The 21,779-nt window shown below is 40.5% G+C and overlaps 1 protein-coding gene across 1 annotated transcript in view; it reads left to right on the top strand.

Moving 5' to 3' along the window:
* The window catches only part of LOC146961184 (uncharacterized), a 67,695-nt gene extending 47,104 nt beyond the window's left edge, over positions 1-20,591 (top strand). Inside the window, exons 15-18 of the mRNA XM_085770858.1 lie at positions 2,573-2,792; positions 6,653-6,860; positions 17,109-17,194; positions 20,390-20,591. Of these exons, the coding sequence (XP_085626984.1) occupies positions 2,573-2,792; positions 6,653-6,860; positions 17,109-17,148 (468 nt within the window). The 3' untranslated portion in view covers positions 17,149-17,194; positions 20,390-20,591. The remainder of the gene's footprint in view (positions 1-2,572; positions 2,793-6,652; positions 6,861-17,108; positions 17,195-20,389) is intronic.
* The last annotated feature ends 1,188 nt before the right edge of the window (positions 20,592-21,779 follow it).

Raw genomic sequence — 21,779 nt, 5'->3', positions numbered from 1 at the left:
TTTAAAAATGACAAGTGTTCTAATCATTTTGGCCTCCACTGATAGTAATAAATCTGTCTCTACGCGACATATATGACCATATCACTCCTGATATAAGCACCTACACAATATGTCTTCATCTTATATTTCTGTACCGGCTCTTTAACTGTCTGTCCTCCCAGAAAACGACGTCATGAAACCTGCTGTTTTTTTGTGTGTGTGTTTTTTTTTACATTTTTATTGACCGGAGCAACAAATCTGTGCTGATGCATCTGAAGGATAAGTGGCGTCCTCCAGGGCGCCTTTTAAAGAAGCTTTTAATTTGTCCAACGCAGCTTCCTGTCAGTCACCTGCCTGCCCCCGTGTCCCCGTGTCCTCCGGCTATAATCACCGACGGCAGACGGAACACAGTAACAGTAATTATCACATGAATAGAAGCTTCTATATCGACTGGATCCAAAAAAAGAAGGAAAAAAAGCTCTAAATCCTTAAGAGAGCCACGTTTTCTGAATAGATTTTACCTTCATTTGGATGAACAGGTTTGTTAACTGCATCAATAGAGGTAATTAGGTGTGAGCATGTGGGAATTAGAGAAAGTGAATTAGTGGAGTGTTTCTTTTTTTTCATTATGTGTGTGTGTGTGTGTGTGTGAGAGTTTAACTGGACTTTGAAAAGACGCTGAGGTGTCGATGCGTCGTCCCAGATGAACGGGGACAAAAAAAAAAAAAAGACCTTGAGACAGAAAGAATAAGTGGAGATGAAGAAGAATGGAGCGAAGCAGCGATCATCGTTTAACTCTCTTGTCTCCTCAGTCGACAATAACGCACATAATCACATCAGTGTTTTCGCTGCTGCCAGAGACACTTAGACGTGGATTTATCATCTCACAACAAACACACACACACACACACACACACACAAACACACAAACTGGCAATTTAAATATGACGTGCGGAGGCTAAGTGTCAGAATTTCTGAAATAGTGTTAATTAATCTTGTTTTTCTTATTCATCATACCTGCACTTATCTGTGAAGGATGCTGCTGCTGCTTTTTGTTTGCCAAGATGTAAACTGTGTTTCATCGGCTTTGTTACGGCTGCACGACTCAGAGCTGTGAGATAACTCAAGGTAGAGTCCTAATTCCACCTTAACAACCTCCACATCATGTGAAGGAATATATATCTGACGTCTGTGCCTCTGTTAACATGATGCATAGGAAAAATAAACATTATTAATGGGCGATAGCAGCATATATACTTACCGTGTCGCCTGCAGATTTAAACATGATGATATAACGTTATTCATACACATGATGATGGTTAATAGATCAGGGATGGTTAACCCGGTCGTTTTCCCCGGTGTGGAAATATGACTTTAATCTCTGCAGCTGAGCGACTGTGATCACTCTCAGCTCCTTCTCATGTATAGAAAAAAAACAAATCAGTCTGCAGGTTTTAACACAAAGAGTCCGTTTACATGTCCGTCAGGTATAAAAACAGTTTGTTTCGCAGCTGGAAGCGATCGAGTTATTTATGATCTCGCTCAGTTTACACAGAAGAGATGAAGTGGAATTCATGATAAGACAGTTTAATCTCCTTCAAACTGTTTCTTCTCCTCCAGTTTTCTTTTTTTTTTGTTGGCCTTTGTACTTTGAGTCTTTTGTAAAGAGACAGAAACTACAACAGAAACAAATGATTAAAAGGATAGTTCAACATTTTGGAAAATTGGCCCATTGCTATAATCCCTATAGTCATAGCAGTAGGTTTGTTACATTTAATTGTCGGTGCAAGCTATTTTTAGAACGGCGAAGCAGAGCCGTGAGCTGCTCAGAGCTACGCTACGGAGGCTCATGGGATTTCTTGGTTTCCCTCATCAAACTCATCAAATACACAATCCAACAACTCCACAACGCTCTGGTGGACAAGTTGTGAGCTGCACATTCACCACGCTATGAGATAATAACACAACGTTACCAGACAGAGTTGTTTTAGAGGGAAATTCATGCAAAACTGCTGATGCACGTTCCTGTCGGGGGCAGTTTTTCATCAAACAGTCTCTGCATTTCCCTCTAAAACAACTCTGTCTGGTAACGTTGTGTTATTATCTCATAGCGTGGTGAATGTGCAGGTCACAACTTGTCCACCAGAGCGTTGTGGAGTTGTTGGATTGTGTATTTGATGAGTTTGATGAGGGAAACCAAGAAATCCCATGAGCCTCCGTAGCGTAGCTCTGAGCAGCTCACAGCTCTGCTCCGCCGTTCTAAAAACAGCTTGCACCGACAATCAAAGGTAACAAACCTACTGCTATGACTATAGGGATTATGGCAATGCAATGGGCCAATTTGCCAAAATGTTGAACTATCCTTTTAATTATACAACAGTAATCTTCCTTTAATGTCTCTCTTGTTCTTGTGGATCAGTTTCTAATCTCTGACAGATGAGACAATGTGATAAATGAAACCAAACACTCGGTCGTTTATATTAAATTAACTGTCAGATGTTTAACAGCTTTTTCTCTCAGTCATGTGACTCGTGAGACGTTCAGGGTCAAATAGTTTTTTAAACCCCCCCCTTCCTGTCTTTGTGTCCTCCAGCTGCTGCCGTACCTGCAGGCCAACCTGACGGGCTTCAAGAAGCTGGAGATCCTCAACTTCAGGAAGGGCAGCGTGGTCGTCAACAGCAAGATGAAGTTCGCCAAGTCGGTGCCGTACAACATCACCGAGGCCGTGCACTGCGTCCTGGAGGAGTTCTGCTCCGCCGCCGCCAGAAACCTGCACATCCAGATCGACACGCACTCGCTGGACGTGGAACCAGGTACATACCGCTTTAAAACCTGTTTCTAGTCATGGAGGAAAGAGAAAGGAAAAGTAAAATATTGTGTCGCCTTGGAAAATGACCTCAACATCCTCGTGTTCATGCTCTGGATCATGTTGGCGTTAACTTTTTGTATTTTTAGTGTGCGTTCAAGACTGACAGCCGCCTTTTTAAAGTCTTTTATCAGATACAAGTTATAAGTTTTATTATCATACAGTATAAATTTAATAGATTTTTTTTCATTGGCTGAAAACTGTGGTGGTTTTCATTAAGTTTACAGATCAAAGTCCTCTTGGGTTAGCACGTTGGCTTCAGGTTTTTTATGTTTTTTATGTTCACTAATCACTAATAATACATATTTGCATATTATTATCCCTATTTTAACCAGTTTTCATTATATGTTATGGATTAACTGTGTAAAAAATTAGGGGTGGGAGAAAAAATCGATTCACATATATATCGCGATATCTTTTTTGACGATTTTTTTTTTTTTATCTTGAATTTATTAATCTTGTTCATATGTTTAATTTATAGGCTCCTACAGTATTTGTGTGCAGATAAATGTTAAAAATGCTAAAGACTAAAAATCGAGAGAATCTGCAATATTGTAGAATCGCAATTCAAATCGAATTGCCATCCAAAACATCGTAGAAGAATCGAATCGGGAGAAAAGCATATCGTCCCAGCCCTAAGGATCATGTTGATGTTACTTTTTGTATTTTTAGGGTGGGTTCAAGACTGACAGCCGCCTTTTTTAAGTCTTTTATCAGATACAAGTTATACGTTTTATTATCATACAGTATAAATTTAATAGATTTTTTTTCATTGGCTGCAAACAGTGTTTCTGGTTTGTTGGTTTTTGTTTCAGTTTGATAATAATAATATTAGCATTAATAATAAATAATGAGTCAGTGTAATGAATGAGAGTCAAACTCTCTGCTACTGTAGCCAAACACCGACTAAATACTGACTAACGGCTGTTTTTTATGTTCACTAATCACTGATAATAAATATTTGCATATTTTTATCCCTATTTTAACCAGTTTTCATTATATTTTATGGAATAACTGTGTAAAAAATGCCTCTTCCTGTTAGGAAAGGGGCTTTAATGAGCAAATAATGAGCTAATTCAACTTTGAATTCTATGTTTAGATGCATAGATTAATATAATAATGATTAATGTTATTAATTAATACATTTAGTTGTATTGATTGTACTTTTTGTTAGTAAGAAGTCGTAGCTTATTATTTAGTGCCTGATGTTCAGGCAGCCGGTCATTAAAATCATATTTAATAATAATAAGAATAAAAAGAAGAAATAAGTGATTCAGATTGTTAACAATGATCATGATATATATATGATCTTGTTCACAGAGTAAAAATTGTGATTAATTAGTCATAATTTCACCATCAAATATGTAAAAGATCATTTCATAGATTAGATACACTTATTTTTTTTTAAAGAAAAAGCACATGTTGGTGTATATTGTGACTTATGTCTCTTTATTTAACAGAAAAAAACCTGGAAAACTACCTATAGAAAAGATTCATCTTTATTGCAAACTACTGTATTCTTTATAACTTCAAACCTTTAAGGTCCTCATCCATTGTGCAGCTGCAGTCCAGTGATGATGTGTGTTTTATGTGTGTGATAAAACAACACAAGTCACAGCTGCACTGCACTGCTTCTGTATGCGTCTCACACTCGACGACGTGGAGCTTTGTCTTGTAATATTCTCCACAGATGAGTCGCAGAGCAGAGCGCATAGATCACAAACACATTCAAATAGACTGGATAATTAGGTCTATATGTCAAATCCTCCAATACACTGTGGGACCGCACCGAACATCACAGGGCCGGAGTAATAGTGATGAAGATGAGAGGTGAGCAGCAGCTAGAAGGAGGAGGAGGAAGAGCTGCTGCTGCTGCATCGTCTTTGTCCTCACACCAGGCCCAGTGTGTTTCAGCAGAATCACTATGTGTGTGTGTACTGAGACTAACATGAAAGAAGTATTTTATTATTTTCAGCTCAGGTTTTATAAACTCACATTTACATTTCCCCCTCTGTGGGGCAATAACAGCTTTAGTTGAACCTCAAATTACCTCCAGTGGATGTGATTAGTGAGGTAAACGGTTAGAGACTCATTAAACAGCCGACATGAAGACTGTTTTGTGTCTTCAGACTTTACAGTTAAACTTAAAACTGTCAGGTTTCATTTAGAAATGACGTCCTTTTGTAATTGTGTTTATTTACATTGTTTGATCCACTAGAGAAAAATAATAACGTCAGTGTTGTGGTTTGGTCTCATTTCTACAGGTTTTAATGTAATTTAATTAATTAGTAGGAAAACTCAGAAATTCCGACTTTTTATCTCAGAAATTTCAACTTTTTATCTCAGAAATTCCGACTTTTTATCTCTGAAATTCCGATTTTTTTATCTCAGAAATTTCAACTTTTTATGTCAGAAATTCCGACTTTTTATCTCAGGAATTTTGACTTTTTATCTCAGGAATTCTGACTTTTTTATCTCAGAAATTCAGACTTTTTCATCTCAGAAATTCCAACTTTTTATCTCAGAAATTCTGACTTTTTCCCTCAGAAATTCAGACTTTTTATCTCAGAAATTACGACTTTTCATCTCAGAAATTCCAACTTTTTAACTCAGAAATTCAGACTTTTTTCCTCAGAAATTCAGACTTTTTATCTCAGAAATTACGACTTTGTTTTCTCAGAAATTACGACTTTGTTTTCTCAGAAACTCAGACTTTTTAACTCAGAAATTCCAACTGTTTTATCTCTGAAATTCAGACTTTTCAACTCAGAAATTCCAACTGTTTTATCTCAGAAATTCCGACTTTTAATCTCAGAAATTCCGACTTTTTATCTCAGAAATTCCGACTTTTCATCTCAGAAATTCTGACTTTTCATCTCAGAAATTCCAACTTTTTAACTCAGAAATTCCAACTTTTTATCTCAGAAATTCAGACTTTTCATCTCAGAAATTCCAACTTTTTATCTCAGAAATTCCAACTTTTTATCTCAGAAATTCCAACTTTTTATCTCAGAAATTCCAACTTTTTATCTCAGGAATTCTGACTTTTTATCTCAGAAATTTTGACTTTTCATCTCAGAAATTCCAACTTTTTAACTTAGAAATTCAAATTTTTTATCTCAGAAATTCAGACTTTTTTTTATCTTAGAATAAATAAAAAAAAGTCTCTGTTGTTGGCCCTAATGCTCTTCCGTAGAACACTGACCACAGTGAATCAATGATTTGTTTTTTATTTTAGATAAATGTGACAACATAAACATCTTGTTGAATTTATCGTGAAGTAACCGACTCAGTGAGTTCTGGTGTAAACACAATCTACAACCAACACTATTCCTAACCAAAACCAAACAATCTATTATTCCTGTAAATGTAGTAGAGCAGACGGATAACACGCTGCTCTGGAGACTCCTGCTGTTCCTCCAAACCCAGACGGTAACACACACACACAGACAGGTACATGTTGTTTGTATGTTTGTATGATTCTCTGCACTAACGCGGTCTGATCCCGATCCTGATCCCGATCCCGACCACACGTGGTGCAGTCACATGGTGTAAACCCTCTGAACACGCTGATTTCCCCCGAGTGTGTCTGACGTTTAGTCTCGGAAGTCGTCCGCGCCCGAGGGTGAATCTCAACATTTCAATGCAGCGCAGAAGCCGAGGATCTCATTAAAACCAAACTCTCTCTGCATCTCCTGGAGAGAGACGGAGAGAGACGGAGAGGAAGAGAGGAAGAGAGGGAGCGTGGATGAACTCCTCATGAATACTAATGTCTATATCTCTTTTCCCTCTCTGTTTGCTCTGCAGCCGACCAGGCCGACCCCTGTAAGTTCCTGGCCTGCGACGACTTCTCTCGCTGCGTGGTGAGCGGCCGGACGAAGGAGGCCCGGTGTCGGTGCGCGCCCGGCTACGTGTCGGTGGACGGACTTCCCTGTCAGAGCCTGTGTGACCTGCAGCCGGACCGCTGCCCCGGAGGAGAGTGTCACATCGTCCCCGGACAAGGAGCTGTGTGCAGGTAAACACAGGAGGAGGAGGAGGAGGAGGAGGAGGAGGAGGAGGAGGAGGGATGTGGGGGTTTAGATTAGAGGGATCAGCTGCTCAGGGATGAAACAGCTGCAGAAAAACTAAACTGAAAACCAGGAAAAGATTCTCATTGCTGAACAGTTTTGTCTAGAAAATGTTGGGAAGTTTTAAAATGACCTTCAAGTTCAAGATCTAAAGGTTTTTTTTTTTATTGAGCTTTCACACTTACCTCCTTTGATCCGAACTAAATTTACAGATGTGAAATCTTCCCTTTTGGTCCGACCAAAGGAGGAGGTCTCAGTCTAGCTAGTGCATGAACAAATGAGTATAAAATTTCCTTCGTTCCACGTGCAATCAATGTAATCATTAAATGCACTGCTCTTGTGGCACGACTTATACATTTCTGAATGTTGGCCTTTTAGATTGACAACAGGTTTCACTTCTTTATACTCTCTTATACTCTTTTGATACTTCTGTTTTTACTCCGTTTTTACTTGTTGTGTTAGTTTCACTGTCACTGCAAATCAAATTTACCCTCGAGGGACAATAAAGCCCTGAACTGAACTGAACTGAACTGAACTGAACTGAACTGGACGTAACTAAACCATGGTTCTGACTTCCGCAGCGTGAAAGTTAGTTTTTTTTTCCAATGGTTCAGTCTGTCATAGCTTTAACAGGAAGTTCTGCCACAGTTCTGTGATGTGAAACCAGATCAAACTGGATCAGATGGAGACGATGGAGCAGAAACACCAAACTGGGTTGATAGTTTTCTGTCGTGTGTGATGGAGAAAAACAAAACAGTTGCAGGTCGGTTTTCTGTTGACGGCTTCATCAGTTCAGGTCTTTGTGAACAAGTTTCCATCAGAAAAGTCCTTTTTAGTCGTGTTTCTGTTCCACTTGGTCGCATTTGGCTCAAAAAACCTAATCAACACTCATCCCACATCTAGACGAGCTCGTTGGGAGACGAGACTGAGACAGACTGAGACTGAGGCGGTTTCAGATCAGAGCGGACATATGTTCTGTCCTTCTCCTGTTGTCAACAAATCCCCTGGAAAGACCAAAACCAACAATGTGTCAGAGCCTAATATCACACATTTGCCTCAACAATCTGTACAACACACACACACACACACACACACACACACACACACACACACACACACACACACACTCAGTCTGTAAACACTCGAGTCAGAACTTTCCCAAAAACTCCTTCAATAGGTGAAAGAACGTAGTACGTAGTTTGATCTTCAGTCCTTCAGTCAGCAGTGTTTTTATGACACAGCAGGAAATGTTGCATTTGTCAGGAACTACTTTCAGTGGTGGAATAATCCACGTGTTGCTCCGGTGAGTATTTGTGGCAGCAGGACTGTGTGTGTGTGTGTGTGTGTGTGTGTGTGTGTGAACATGGCAGCAGTGTCACAGTTGAGACTCACTGATGTGTTTTTAATGGTGTTTGGAGACAGTGACGCTCTGAGGCGCACACACACAGACACACAGACACACACACACACACACACTCACACTGTGACTGTGAACACGAGGCGTTCACTGCTGGTTCGAGGTTTGTTGACAAGAAGAGAAATGTTGTTGAACGTCACCTTGAAGAGAATGAAGTGTCTGTGACGGATCAGACTCCAGCTGTTTGTTCTTCTTCATCCTCAGGTCTCTGTTTGTTCAAGACTTTTCACTAGAGCTGAAATGATACGTTCATTTTGATAGTCTACTAATCTCAATTAATCAATAATCAGACAAAGTCCCAGAAGGATTCTCAGTCGTCTTGGTCTAGGACTTTATTTTCTCGCTTCCATAAAAACACTCAGTTTCAACTCGGACATGAAACAGTTAATACACACTTGGACGAAAAGTGTACAATCATAGAAGGATGGATGGATGGATAGATGGATAGATGGATGGATAGATAGATAGATAGATAGATAGATAGATAGATAGATAGATAGATAGATAGATAGATAGATAGATAGATAGATAGATAGATAGATAGATAGATAGATGCCACATCATATGTTGAAAGAGAAAGCGGAAAGAAGAATACACACAAACAAAAAAAACACAAATGCAATTTTTACAAAAAAAAAGTTCAAATAACAATATTAAAGCAGAAGTAAGCGAAGTAAGCGATCCGGTCGTTTTGGCTAATGCTGCGTTCCAGGCAGGCTTTTGAAACCGTAAATTACAGCTTCAAGTCACAACTAACGACTTTGTAGCGTTCCAGGCAACCCACTCGTGTTTTTCCGACCTGTTTTACCTGTGAAAGTCACTATAACGGCCACCCGTAACTTCTGACCCGTGAACTCGTACCAGATCGAACTGGTACCACTTCACAGGTGGGAAAAACACGAGTTACGGGCTGCCTTGAACGCACCATAACAGTCCTCGTCCCTACGTCGCCACATTCACGGCGTCCCTTGGCTGCACACACAGCCCTGCATGCCGTTCTCTCTCCTCATTGGATAAAACTTGTAGGATACGAGAAAAGTTTTCTCCTGGGCTCAGAGCAGAGCAGAGGGACTGACAGACCCGTGTTTCAGTCCAAACACTCTATGTAAGTGATTGCTGTCGGAAGATAGAACTATTTAAGACTTATATTAACACAAACATTCTGCTTACTTCTGCTTTAATATGGTCTAGCAAAAAAATTTAAAACTACAGTGTGCAAATAACAGATAAATATGTAGCCTATAACATGTACAAAGGTCGCAGTAGTTGTATTGTCTTAAATAAAAAACAAGTGTAAAAACATCATAAAGAAGAATAATCTGTGTCCAGTGACATCAGAGGTGACTCAGCAGCAGGAAACAGATTGATTGATAAAATAAAATAATTAGTTAGTCATCGTTTCCATAACCTCCACGTCAGCGTTAAGCAGAAATAAACTAACCCCCCCCCCAATCAATCAATGCTAAGTTGGTTGTTAAGGAAGAGAAGTGAGAGCGTCGCTTTTATTATTAACTCCCGGCTCAGACAGACGTTTCCCTTCAACCTCTGCAAACACACTTCACTTCTATTCTGATGATCATTATTAATAGAAATGTCCTTTTTTTCTTTAATTTGCATGTACGGTGATGAGGTCTAATGACAGACCACCACCTCCACCCACCCGCTGTCTGTCTGTCTGAGCTGCAGCTGTGAAAACCGAGCTCTGGATTAGAACTAAAGTGAAAGTGAAAAGTTATTTTCTCCTGGGAGTTATTTTGTTTCAAGTCCAACAATCGATATTTCACAAACAAAGATGAGAGAGAAAGTTTGAAACTCCTGAACTTTGTTGATTCATGTGTGTTGGACTCTCTGACCTGAAGCCGTTCAACGCCGACCCACCGACCGACCCACCGGCCGCTTTAGAAAAATGCAATCTGTGAAAATATTAACACCAGACTCTCTACAACAGAGATGTTTTCAGTGTTTGTTTTAAACTGAGGACGACAGCGCATGAAAGATGTATCATGGGCGTGTGGGCGTGAAAGCAGCAGGTGAATCGATGAAACGCTCTCCAACAAAGTCCAGTCAGATGATGAATCCAGGGGAGTGAAGCGCCGTAACAACAGGACACAAACTCTGCTGCCACTGCTAATCACATTATGTTTCTCTGATTGTCCAGTGACCAATGACGTGACTTTCAGCTTTTTATCGTGTTATCATTCCTCTGGGACTCTGAGTCCATAAAAACTTTCCAAAAATCTCTTCGTGCATATTGTCAGAAGAGTCTTGGATCAGATTGACGGTGCTGATCCACATCACCGATCCATATTCCATTGTTTAGTTTGCACATCTGGTCTGTAACTGTCAGTACGTTTACATGACAGTTGAAAAAAAACGAATTATGGCTTTAATCTGATCATAACTGGACGACTAGAGTGCACGTAAATGCGTTAGTCCGACTAATACCGGACTTCTCCAGATCCGACTAAGACACCCAGATAATGAGATAGGAAACTGGTTTTCTTCTGCAGGTGTTCACCTTAATCTGACTGAAACTGGACGATGCATGTGCGCATGCTTCACAATAGTAGAGACGGCACAAAGCGAAGCATAGAAGTCAGCCCAAACCCGAATTGTTAATGACCGTTGGTTTCCTCTGAACTGTAGTGACTCAAAAGTTCAAAGTTCAAAGTCATTTATTGTCATTACATTTCATGTTAGACATGACGGAATGAAAGTTGTACTCGGGTCCCAGATAAAAAGTAAAACAAATATAAAAACTAAGAACAGGCACAATCTAAAAACAGACATTTCTATGGACAGACACTTAAAAACAATACATTCACAAAAATGGCAAAAGGTCAGTGCAAGGGAGGCAGCAGATAGCAGCAGTGTAGTATAGACTTAAAGTGCAAGTCAGTGCTTTGTTACAGGTAGTGAGGGTCGGGAGTTCATCAGCCTCCACAGTCGTCTGGAGTTCAAGGATTCAAGGACTTTATTTGTCAGTCCGTTGCATGGTTACATGGTAGGAACAATGTTCGGTTTCTCAGGTTCAAGTTGAGTTGAGGAGTTCATTTTCATCATTTAAAGGGATAGTAGCATTTTTTAAAGTGGGGTTGTATGATCTACAAATAGCCCCTAAGTACTTTAATTGCAGTAGAAGACTCTCTGCACTCCTCCTGTTAGCAACGCCAGCCCATAATAGCCCTGCCCAGAGATTTACAACATACAGTGTTGTGAACAGACCCAAAGAAACGGCCTATTTTCACGGCCTCAAAGAGGTTTTACCTGAAAAAAAAATACACAGTTCCATTGTTCGCTATAATATATTTTTTCCAGCCCTTCAAAGTGCAGGAAAAACACAGTTTTTATTTGGACCTAACCAACTCAAGTATCCCTCCGCCCAGGGTTAGCGCCCGTCGATCAGCAGTTGGTTAGGTCCAAATGAAAACTGCGTTGAGGGCTGGAAAAAATTATATTATAACACTGTATGTTGTAAATCTCTGGGCAGGGTTATGGGCTGGCGTTGCTAACGGGAGGAGAGCAGAGAGTCTTCTACTGCAATTAAAGTACTTAGGGGCTATTTGTAGATCATACAACCCCACTTTAAAAAAATGCTACTATCCCTTTAATCGTTTTAGCTTCACAAGTTAATGGATCGTACAGTGTGACACACAGGAGCAAGAACTTTATAATTCGTCCTCAGAGGAACGTGGAAGTGATCAGAAACATAAATGACGATATCACTGATTACATCTGGACGTTTTCTTTAAGCCTCGTTGCAGTTGTGGTGAAGTCATCAGGGCGTCGTTGAGGTGGTCGGGGGCTCGTCCTCTGGGGAGCAGGAATGTGCTCATGTTAATTCAGTGGGTTTCCTAGTTGACCTTTACCGGGTCTAAGTGGGAACGTTTGGGCTGAACACGGTGCTGCGGGAAAGGTCAGAGTCTCACATCGCTGATGAAGTATCATCTTCATCCTCATGAGGAGGTGGAGACATCGACCTCAAGCCTCTCGTCCTGAATGAGCTCCACTTATATGGATCTAAAAAAAAACAATGGAGATGTGGTTTTCTTTCTAAAACGTATGTAAATAAGCCCCATCTTAAAATAATATTCAAGCAAAATGATTAATGAGCACAAAAAGCCAATAGATGGTTTGGTTTCTATACGGAGCAGGAGCTTTGATTCCTCTCCAGATTAAAGTGGTTTTAAATGAACGACTCATTAACGTATCATTAAGAGGATGTTTTAATCTTAAAGTGGAGCGAGTAGATTTGTATTCTAGCGGCTGCGGACGACACCAACTGAACTCAACTTTGCATGTCGATGGTTTCGCATCACCTGAAGCAACATCAGACATTTATTTAACTGACGTTTAGTCGATACGACTGGAAGATCTGATCTGTAGTTCAGTTCTTTTCAGCCTCCTCTGTGAAATCTAGCAGCAGCTTTTCTGTCTCGTCTGGAGGATTCAAGTAGGTTTTTATTTATTTATTTTTCTTTGGGAGGGAAGGAGGGGAAGGACGGGGGGTTTCTGCCAGCTTTCATTAACACTGAACCCTGTTTGGTCTAATCCTGCGTCCAGACCGGCCAAGAACAGGAGAGAAAAACGGCAGTAAACACTGAACAGAACCCAAAAGGTTAATACTGCAGAGCTGCACGTTGCTTTTAATCTCCTTCTCCTGGCTGCTCGACAACACGGAGAGAGACAGAGAGAGAGGAGGAAGCAGAGAAATCATTGTGGTGTGAGATAAAGGCTTCGGTAATGAAAAGATTCCCAGTGAAAACACCGCGGGGTGAACGAACGCTCCTCGTTTCAGACTGAAACACAAGTAAAGCCTCCTCTCGGGGGTTTTTGTCCTGCACCTTGCTCTCCACGTGGCCCCGGTACTCCCGGTCACGTTTCTCTCCTGCTGCTTGTACTGTACACACACCGGCTGGATTAACCAATGAGATTTGTTTTAGTGAGTGGCGTGAGGTTGTGGAACTCACTGACACTTGAACTTACAGATAAAAAATGAGCAGATCCGTGTTATGAACATAGACTGTATAAAGAATGGACGTAGCGTCCGTGACGTCACCCATTGGTTTGGGGGAGTCTGTTTTGTGCCGCTACTACGGGGGTTTGAGCCGCGCCATGTTGGATTCTACTTGCCATATTTGGAGCGGTGCGGCCGTTGGCCGGCCGAGAGCCCGCCCACTGGCCTCGTAGCAGCGGTCGCCGGACCTGTCACTCAACGGTTCTGCGCCCTAATTGGCCAGAACTTTAAACCTAATAACAGTAAAACGGTAGAGTTTAAAAAAAATTCACCTCCCTCAGAGTGTGTGCGGGGGTAGAAACTATCGGTTGAGACCAAAAAAATGAAATGTACCAGGCTGTAAATATGTTTTTTAAAGCTGTAAAATCGGCTATTTTAACATGGGGCTCAATTGGAGTTGCTCCCTTCTGGAGCCAGCCCCCAGCGACAGCCAAGGGGATTGCAGCTTTTTGAACGCGGAAGTGAGCTTCACTTCTCAGAACGACAACTGCCCCCTTGGTTATGAAGTTGTTTGAAGGAATAGTTCACCAAAAAATGAAATTCACCCTCATGCTGATGAATACTCCGGAGTAGTTTTTTATTCCTCAAAGTGCATCTGGAGACCTGGGAGGCCGGTTCAACGTAGTCCACTGAAAACTTTATATGAGAGTAACAATAGCGCCCAACACAAAAACGTCCATAAAACTACACAAAAACCATTTAATATTCCTCCACATTGCTCGTCCACTGCAATCCAAGTGTCCTGAAGGGAGATAGTCCAGAGTTTACTCGTTGTTTACTGTATTGAATCTTGTATCTCAAGTTCACCCAGGTAAATTCAACACAGGACTGTTGAGGCTGTAAAAATGTCCTAAATTACATTGTTTCCAGTAAACTCTGGACTATTTCCCTTCAGGACACTTGGATTGCAGTGGACGAGCAGTGTGGAGGAAAGTTTTGGTTGGACTAGGAACCGGCCTCCTGGGTCTCCAGATGCACTTTGAGGAATAAAAAACTACTCCGGAGTATTCATCAGCATGAGGGGGAGTCACTAATGACTGACTTTCAAAAGCTTTCACACTTTAAAAGGCTGAATCGTGGTTTAGTTTGGTCTGGACCGAGACCAAAAGTCTGAACGTCTGGACCAAACGAGGTCGGTGTGAAATCCTATTTTCAGCCGACAACCATTTCAGTTGTATCGCTCGTTTTTGTTACTCTTCACGATTAATCATTACCTGCATATTTTGCCATCAAAGCACAGGTCAACAGGTGATAAACGTGAGATTAATTTTAACTCCGATGATCCCCTGATCTTTCACGATGTTCTCAAAATATGCCTTGATGAAGAGACCCCTAGTGGCTGAATGATGTACTGCCTAACGTTGTCATTATCGACAATTAAGATAAGATTTAATCGTGCTTTCTGAACTTCAAGTGAAGACAAATGATTCTAGTTACAGTTCAGCTCTAGCAAGTTATTAAAATCGCAACGTGGTCAAGTACAAACTTTAAAATCACAGGAACTGTGTTTTTTTTCTAAGGATTAAATGGGTCACAGCAAAAATTAATAAAACTTCTCGGTCGCCTATAAATCATCTAATGTCAAATCACTTCAGTGTGAAAGTCAGATGCAAAAAGGACGTTTTAGCCAAGATGAAGAAGCCTCTACAATTCAGATAAATTACATAAAGTTAAAAATACTGACTGACTTTACTGTAGGTGGATTTGTTTTATCCACCGTGGGCTGTGATGTCATCTTCACTCATCCATTAAAGTCTGTGATTAACGAGCCGAGATCTGAGGAGACAAAGGACAAATGATCGAGATGATTCAAGTTCAAGCTGTGCAGAGTTATTTAACATATTTAACATGTACTTTTTAAGGTGATGAAAACTTTTAGTTTTATAATGTTGAGTCGATGTCTTCGTCTGTTGTTTGTGGTTCCCACTGTTTCTACTAAATGAAACATAGAAACCTCCTCCCGTCTTGTTTATGAGGAATTAGAGCGTTGAGAGACGACGGACTTCCTGTGATCTGATACCAGACGCTTTCATGTTTGATCTGAGCTCAAACCTCGTCTGTTTGTTTGTAGTTAATAAAACACCACGAAGACGAAGAAAAACTCGTCTGAGGAAGGAAGTGAGAAATAAAAATGTTGAATGTGTCTGAAGCTTCACAGAAGTGTCTTCAGCTCAGTGACAGATTCATTATGAGTCTGAGCTTTAGAAAGAAACACTGTTATGAAAACATCACAGCAAAGAATTAAAGGGTGAGAATGAGAAACGTGTTTTCATCCTCTAACAAGATGTTTGTTCCAGTGAGAGAAGTTGGTTTTAATGAGATGTTGAAATTGTTTTTTTTATGATGTTAAAGGTCGAGTCTGTAGATTTGTTCGTTGCAGTTTGTAAATACAACATTCAAACTGTTCATCTGCTGTTCACATTGAACCGTTCTCCACTTCAGCCTTCAATTTCTTGTTTTTAATATTTGCTACGACCACCTAGATAGAGAGAAATGGAGGATACACGCTTAGAGAAGAAAAGGAAATACAGTCGGAGTGAAGCACCGAAGCATTCAGACTATTTCCTTTTCTTCGCTTCGCTTCAGCGTCCAGTCACTATTTTGTTGGTAGTTTTTCTACGACACACGTCCATATTCTCCTGTGCTCTGTCATTGGCTGGAGAAAACTCTCCGACTCATCCCGACTGCACCAGAACAGCCCATAGGCGATGATGAAGCAGGATTTCTTAAGGCTTAGTGACAAATAATAATAAAAATAATGAATAAAAGTTGAAGTTGAAGTTGAAATTGAAATTATAAAAAAATCTTTTTAAATAAATGAAAATGAATAAATGCAAATGTTGGTTTTATTTAAAGTATATATTTTTTTGGCTTTTCATGCTTTTATTCGATAGGACAGTTGAGAGTGTGACAGGAAATGGGAGGCAGAGATGGGGGGAATGACATGCAGGATAGGGCCGTCCGACGCGGGACTCGAACCGGGGCTGCCTGCAGCGAGGACTATAGCCTCAACACATGGGGCGGGTGCTCTACCAACTGAGCTAAACCCGCCCCCAAATGTTGGTTTTATACAATTTCAGATGACATTTAAACCATTTTTAGCAAAAGTCGGACTGAATGCCCCTGAAAATGTCAAACGGTGTAACCACAAAACAGTGATAAGTATTAAATATTTTTTTATCCACCTACAGCGGATTGACAGCGGTTTACAGTACTTATAAAAATATATACAACTTTCTTCTGAAAACATTAAATTAAAATAGATTTTGTTGCTGTGTTTCTATAATTTGATTTTAATGCATTTTGGCAACACTGGGCCAGACTTATCCTCCCCAAAAAAAGCTTTTCTTCTAAAAAAAAAAAAATGTGACAAATTACATTTGTTCCACATTTCAGTCCAGATTTATTTCCCTGTAGTCTATATAGTCAGAGTTTTATGAAAAAACACCAGATACACAACTTGACATTGTGCTGCATCACATCTCTGACCTATAAGTCTATATTTTGTTTTTTTAGTGAACTGCTACAGACTTGACCTTTAATGTCAGGAGTAACTTGGTAACAGAGTAAAACGTGCTGCGTCCGGCCCGTGTGTCTCCACTGGACTTTAATCAGTCCACGTGATTGGTCTTTTTCTTCCAGCTTCTTTTCTCCTCTGATATCGCGTCCTCCCTCTGGATCCTCGTCTCTGTGCATGTGCAGAGTTGCTGTGGCTGCACTTTCATTCTTACACCTGCTTCATTTCTCTTTCTTTTTCTCTAGATACGAAGACAGCTACGCCTTCCCGGGCCTGGCCAGTTAAGAAAATATATCGGCTTGGACGGCACCTGAGAATACTACGAAACAAGGTGAGAGGAGCGGCTGGCTGCCAAGAGGCTGCACCGGCTTAAATCCCTCATGTGCAATCATCATGTGATGCTGCGTGCATGCAGTGCACACTCAGCAACTCAGAGTTTTCAGTGTGGGAGTTGTAATGTTATCAGACGCTGCAGAGAGAGAGAGAAAACCACACAGCAGTTTGCAGCAGCAGCAGCAGCAGCAAAGTGGAAAACACCAGAGCACAAACCACCCAAAACAAACATGTGCTTTTATCTTCCTGTGATCATTTCATTTAGACAAATTGCAGGGCTGTAATCTGCCCCGACAGTCTGAAGCCAAATTGGTTTAGAGCTGCAGCAGCAGACAGACACTGAGCTGAACGGTGAGTAATTAAACCTCCCAACGGGATGGAGGAGGACTGAACGTCAGGAACGTTTTGGGAGCTTGAGAGAAGAGCAGCAATGGGGGTAAACACAGCAACAGCACCAGGATTTGTCCCCGAGTCCTCGTCTGGTCTGGTCTCATCTCTGGGGGTGATTAGTCTGCTCCTCTGTTATCCTCTTTCGGGGTCTGAGCTCCTGCTGCAAACAAAAACATCCACACCTCACGTTTCAACGAGGCTTTTCCGTGCAGATAGATACAACATCCAACTAAAGCAGATAAGAGGGAGGTGTCTGAGTGGCCGTCTGCTCTGAATCCCTCTGTGCATATTAAAGGTCCCATGTTTACACTTCCACGGTGTTTAATTTGTGGATAAAACAAGATAATCCTCCATTAGTCCCACAGTGGAGACGGTTGTGGCGTTGCAAATAAAAAGAAGTCACAGCAAAATGTCAATATACAATACGTATAATGTTAAAATAGGTACAGGTGAATATTTAAAATAGAAATATCAGTAGGAAACACTGGACTTCTTCTGATTGGATAAAAAAAATAGAGCAGATTTCAGAATAAAACACTCAGAGAAGCAAAATCCTGCAAGTAAATGTATGTTGGATGGTGGGTCCAGGTGGTGAGGGGGCGGGGCTTAGTTGTGACATCACAAAGTAACAGGAAGTCCTGACGGCTGGTTTTAAGGCTCAGTTTCTGAATACAGGCTGTGTGCATTTCTCTGTGGACTGAGGCTTTGATACTTTCACAGTATTAATATAGAACCTAGAGCTGCTTTATAATCACACTACACATGGACATCTACCTTTATACTGTATGGAGCTTTAATACAAACATCTACCTTTATACTGTATGGAGCTTTAACACAAACATCTACCTTTATACTGTATGGAGCTTTAATACAAACATCTACCTTTATACTGTATGGAGCTTTAACACAAACATCTACCTTTATACTGTATGGAGCTTTAATATAAACATCTACCTTTATACTGTATGGAGCTTTAATACAAACATCTACCTTTATACTGTATGGAGCTTTAACACAAACATCTACCTTTATACTGTATGGAGCTTTAATACAAACATCTACCTTTATACTGTATGGAGCTTTAACACAAACATCTACCTTTATACTGTATAAAGTAAGTTTGCAGTGTTACATCCCTGAGAAAACTGCTTCTTTTTTTTATTATTATTATTCCACTTTTACTAGACAACAAGCCCTGATGACATTTCATTTCATCGGTCGGTAAATTCTTAATAATTTGCGTGAAATCACTGTGTAAGGGGGAAATGGGCTCCAATCAATGGCTGTTGTTAAAAAAGCTGAAGTAATGTCAGAGCAGTCTGAACAGTTAGGGGGAAAAAAACAACTTAAATATAGTTCAATATGCAGGGAACATAAAGTTTATAATGATAAGTACATGGTGATTATATTCACTTGTGTTAAAAGCGTCACTTCTTTGATCACGTCATAATTTCAGCCTCCAGAAACTTCTTATTCAGCTTTATCAGACTTTTTTCTACATATTATTAACCAGCGACCTGACACATGAAATACGAGGCCTCGGCTGTGTGACGTCGCTTCATTCATTAACCTAATATTACATGGGAGGAAATTGTAATTATTATAATGATGCAAGAAACTCTTAAACTGTCTCCGAACTTTGACAGGATTTTCCTTAATGACAGGAAACTGAAGAAATGATGAATGAACTAGAGAATCCCTGGAGTTTATTCAGTGATTAGTTTTTGAAGGTTTCCTCCTTTCAGATGGTTCTTTAGATAATTATTCAGTATTTCTTCCCTACATTATGACTATTCTTGAGTCACGATTTCAGAAAAGTAGATTTAAAGTGGAAGTGAAGAGTTTCATACTGCTTTTCTGGACAAACCTTGTTAAAGGGATAGTTCAACATTTTGGCAGATTGGCCCATTGCCATAATCCCTATAGTCATAGCAGTAGGTTCGTTACCTTTAATTGCCGGTGCAAGCTATTTTTAGAACGGTGGAGCAGAGCCGTGAGCTGCTCAGAGCTACGCTACGGAGGCTCATGGGATTTCTTGGTTTCCCTCATCAAACTCATCAAATACACAATCCAACAACTCCACAACGCTCTGGTGGACAAGTTGTGACCTGCACATTCACCACGCTATGAGATAATAACACAACGTTACCACACAGAGTTGTTTTAGAGGGAAATTCAGAGCAACTGCAACTTGTCCACCAGAGCGTTGTGGAGTTGTTGGATTGTGTATTTGATGAATCCAACAACTCCACAACGCTCACGGCTCTGCTCCGCCATTCTAAAAATAGCTTATACTGCTATGACTAGCAATGGGCCAATTTGCCAAAATGTTGAACTATCCCTTTAAACTGGAGTTTCTTTCAACATTCAGACTCTTGAGGTTCTTACACAACAAAACGTATAATTTGCACCTCAATATTTCTTTTCAAACTCTGGTTTTCATCGTGTCCTTTCACACAGACAAAAATATGCAGCGAAAATGTGTCATAATTTAATTTCTTCAGCTGAATATTTTGCATTTTTTGTGTCTTTTATTCGTCATGTCCCTGGGTGACGTGTGAGGGCTTTTAAAGTTACATCTCAACCTCTGAGTTTCCCAGTCTCAGTTCTGCTGTGATTAAACACCAGGGATCAGATGGATCCAGCAGCGGAGGCAGAACGATCCCGACGTGAACTCCCTCATGTTTAACGCTGTTGAATTAATTATAGTAGATGTAGGATGCAGTCCTTCATTAGATAAATAATAAACTCTGACAACTCTTCTTTAATATATATCATTATTTCTTTCTTCTATCCTCTACAGACTGAATGAAACTGGACTGAGCAGCAGGAACTTGGAGACTCGTCGTCTCTTCACAGACGTTTTGGTTTAAGAATCGAAGACGTTGACGTGGAGCTGAGGAGTTTTCAGGACAAACTGGACTTCCCTCTCACGGGGAAACGGACGATTCAGCCTCTACACAAGAAGAAAACAAAACAAACTGACACTCAAGTCGTCCTCTGCAGCGGAGGGAAGCAGCTCGAAGACGAACTCTTGATCCATTGACTCTGGACTGTTTTATTTTTGTACCACGTCGTCTGCTGACTCTGAGTTTCTGTAGCGAGTAGTTTTGTCTTTATTTGTTGAAAATACTCAAAAGTTCTGATGTGAGTTGGATTGTTTAGGTCTTTGAAGGTTTATGACTTCCTGTCGGCCGTCCAATCACAGCGAGGTTCTCAGATGAGGTCAGAAAGACACTTTGTCTCAATGACACCTTCAAACCAAGTGATAGATAACTGGTGACTGGACCTGAGCTTGGTTTGAGTTTTGAGGTCAAACATCCATCGTTACTCAGGTTTATTCTAATGATCCCTTCAATTGACCCTTTGTCAAGTCCCGCCCTCTACGGTTACTGTTGCTAGGTTGGACAAACAATGGTCACGGAAGGGTTAAAGCAGAAGTAAGTGATCCGGTCATTTTGGCTAACTTCCTGTCAGCCCCTTTATGCCGTTCTCTCTCCTCATTGGATAAAGGTTGTAGGATACAAGGAAAGTTTTCTCCTCGGCTTACAGCAGAGCAGAGTGACTGACAGACCCGTGTTTCGGACCAAACACTCTATGTAAGTGATTGCTGTCGAAAGATACAACTATTTAAGACTTATATTAACACAAATATTCCGCTTACTTCTGCTTTAACTCCCATTGGAAACCATTGAAAATTAGGCAGATTTAAATCGTGCGGAAAATTTGAATTAATTTATAGGCTACATCAGAAAAATGGTGTCCGTGATATGAGACAGACGTGGCTAAAGAGCGATTGGAAAGGCATTACTACATGACTTTTCCGAAAAGTGGGGGAAAATCATTGTTTTGGTCACTCACTAGCTAGTAGCTAACGATGCTAGCTAACGACGCTAGATAACGTTAGCTACAAGCTAACGCTCAATCTCCGCCAATCTCCCGTTTCTCCTTGTAAAACAATCAGAAGGCCAACAAAGGGTCAATTATTGATCAGCTCAGGTTTATTTTGGGCAAAACCAAAACCAAAACCCATAAATCCAGTTCTAACGAGCTGATGTAGCTTAGCGTGTTAGCATTAGCACTAAAGATTGACGACGATGATGGGACCATCTGTCTTCTGGAAATGTTTTTTTCCCCCTATCGCCAACTCAGGATCCACTTACTGGCTTATTTCTATAGACTCCACTTCATCA

The sequence above is a fragment of the Trachurus japonicus genome, chromosome 24 (assembly GCF_045865225.1).
Source record: "Trachurus japonicus isolate A0001 chromosome 24, Traja_1.0".
Lineage (NCBI taxonomy): Eukaryota > Metazoa > Chordata > Actinopteri > Carangiformes > Carangidae > Trachurus > Trachurus japonicus.
This window is presented reverse-complemented; position numbering and strand designations above follow the sequence as displayed.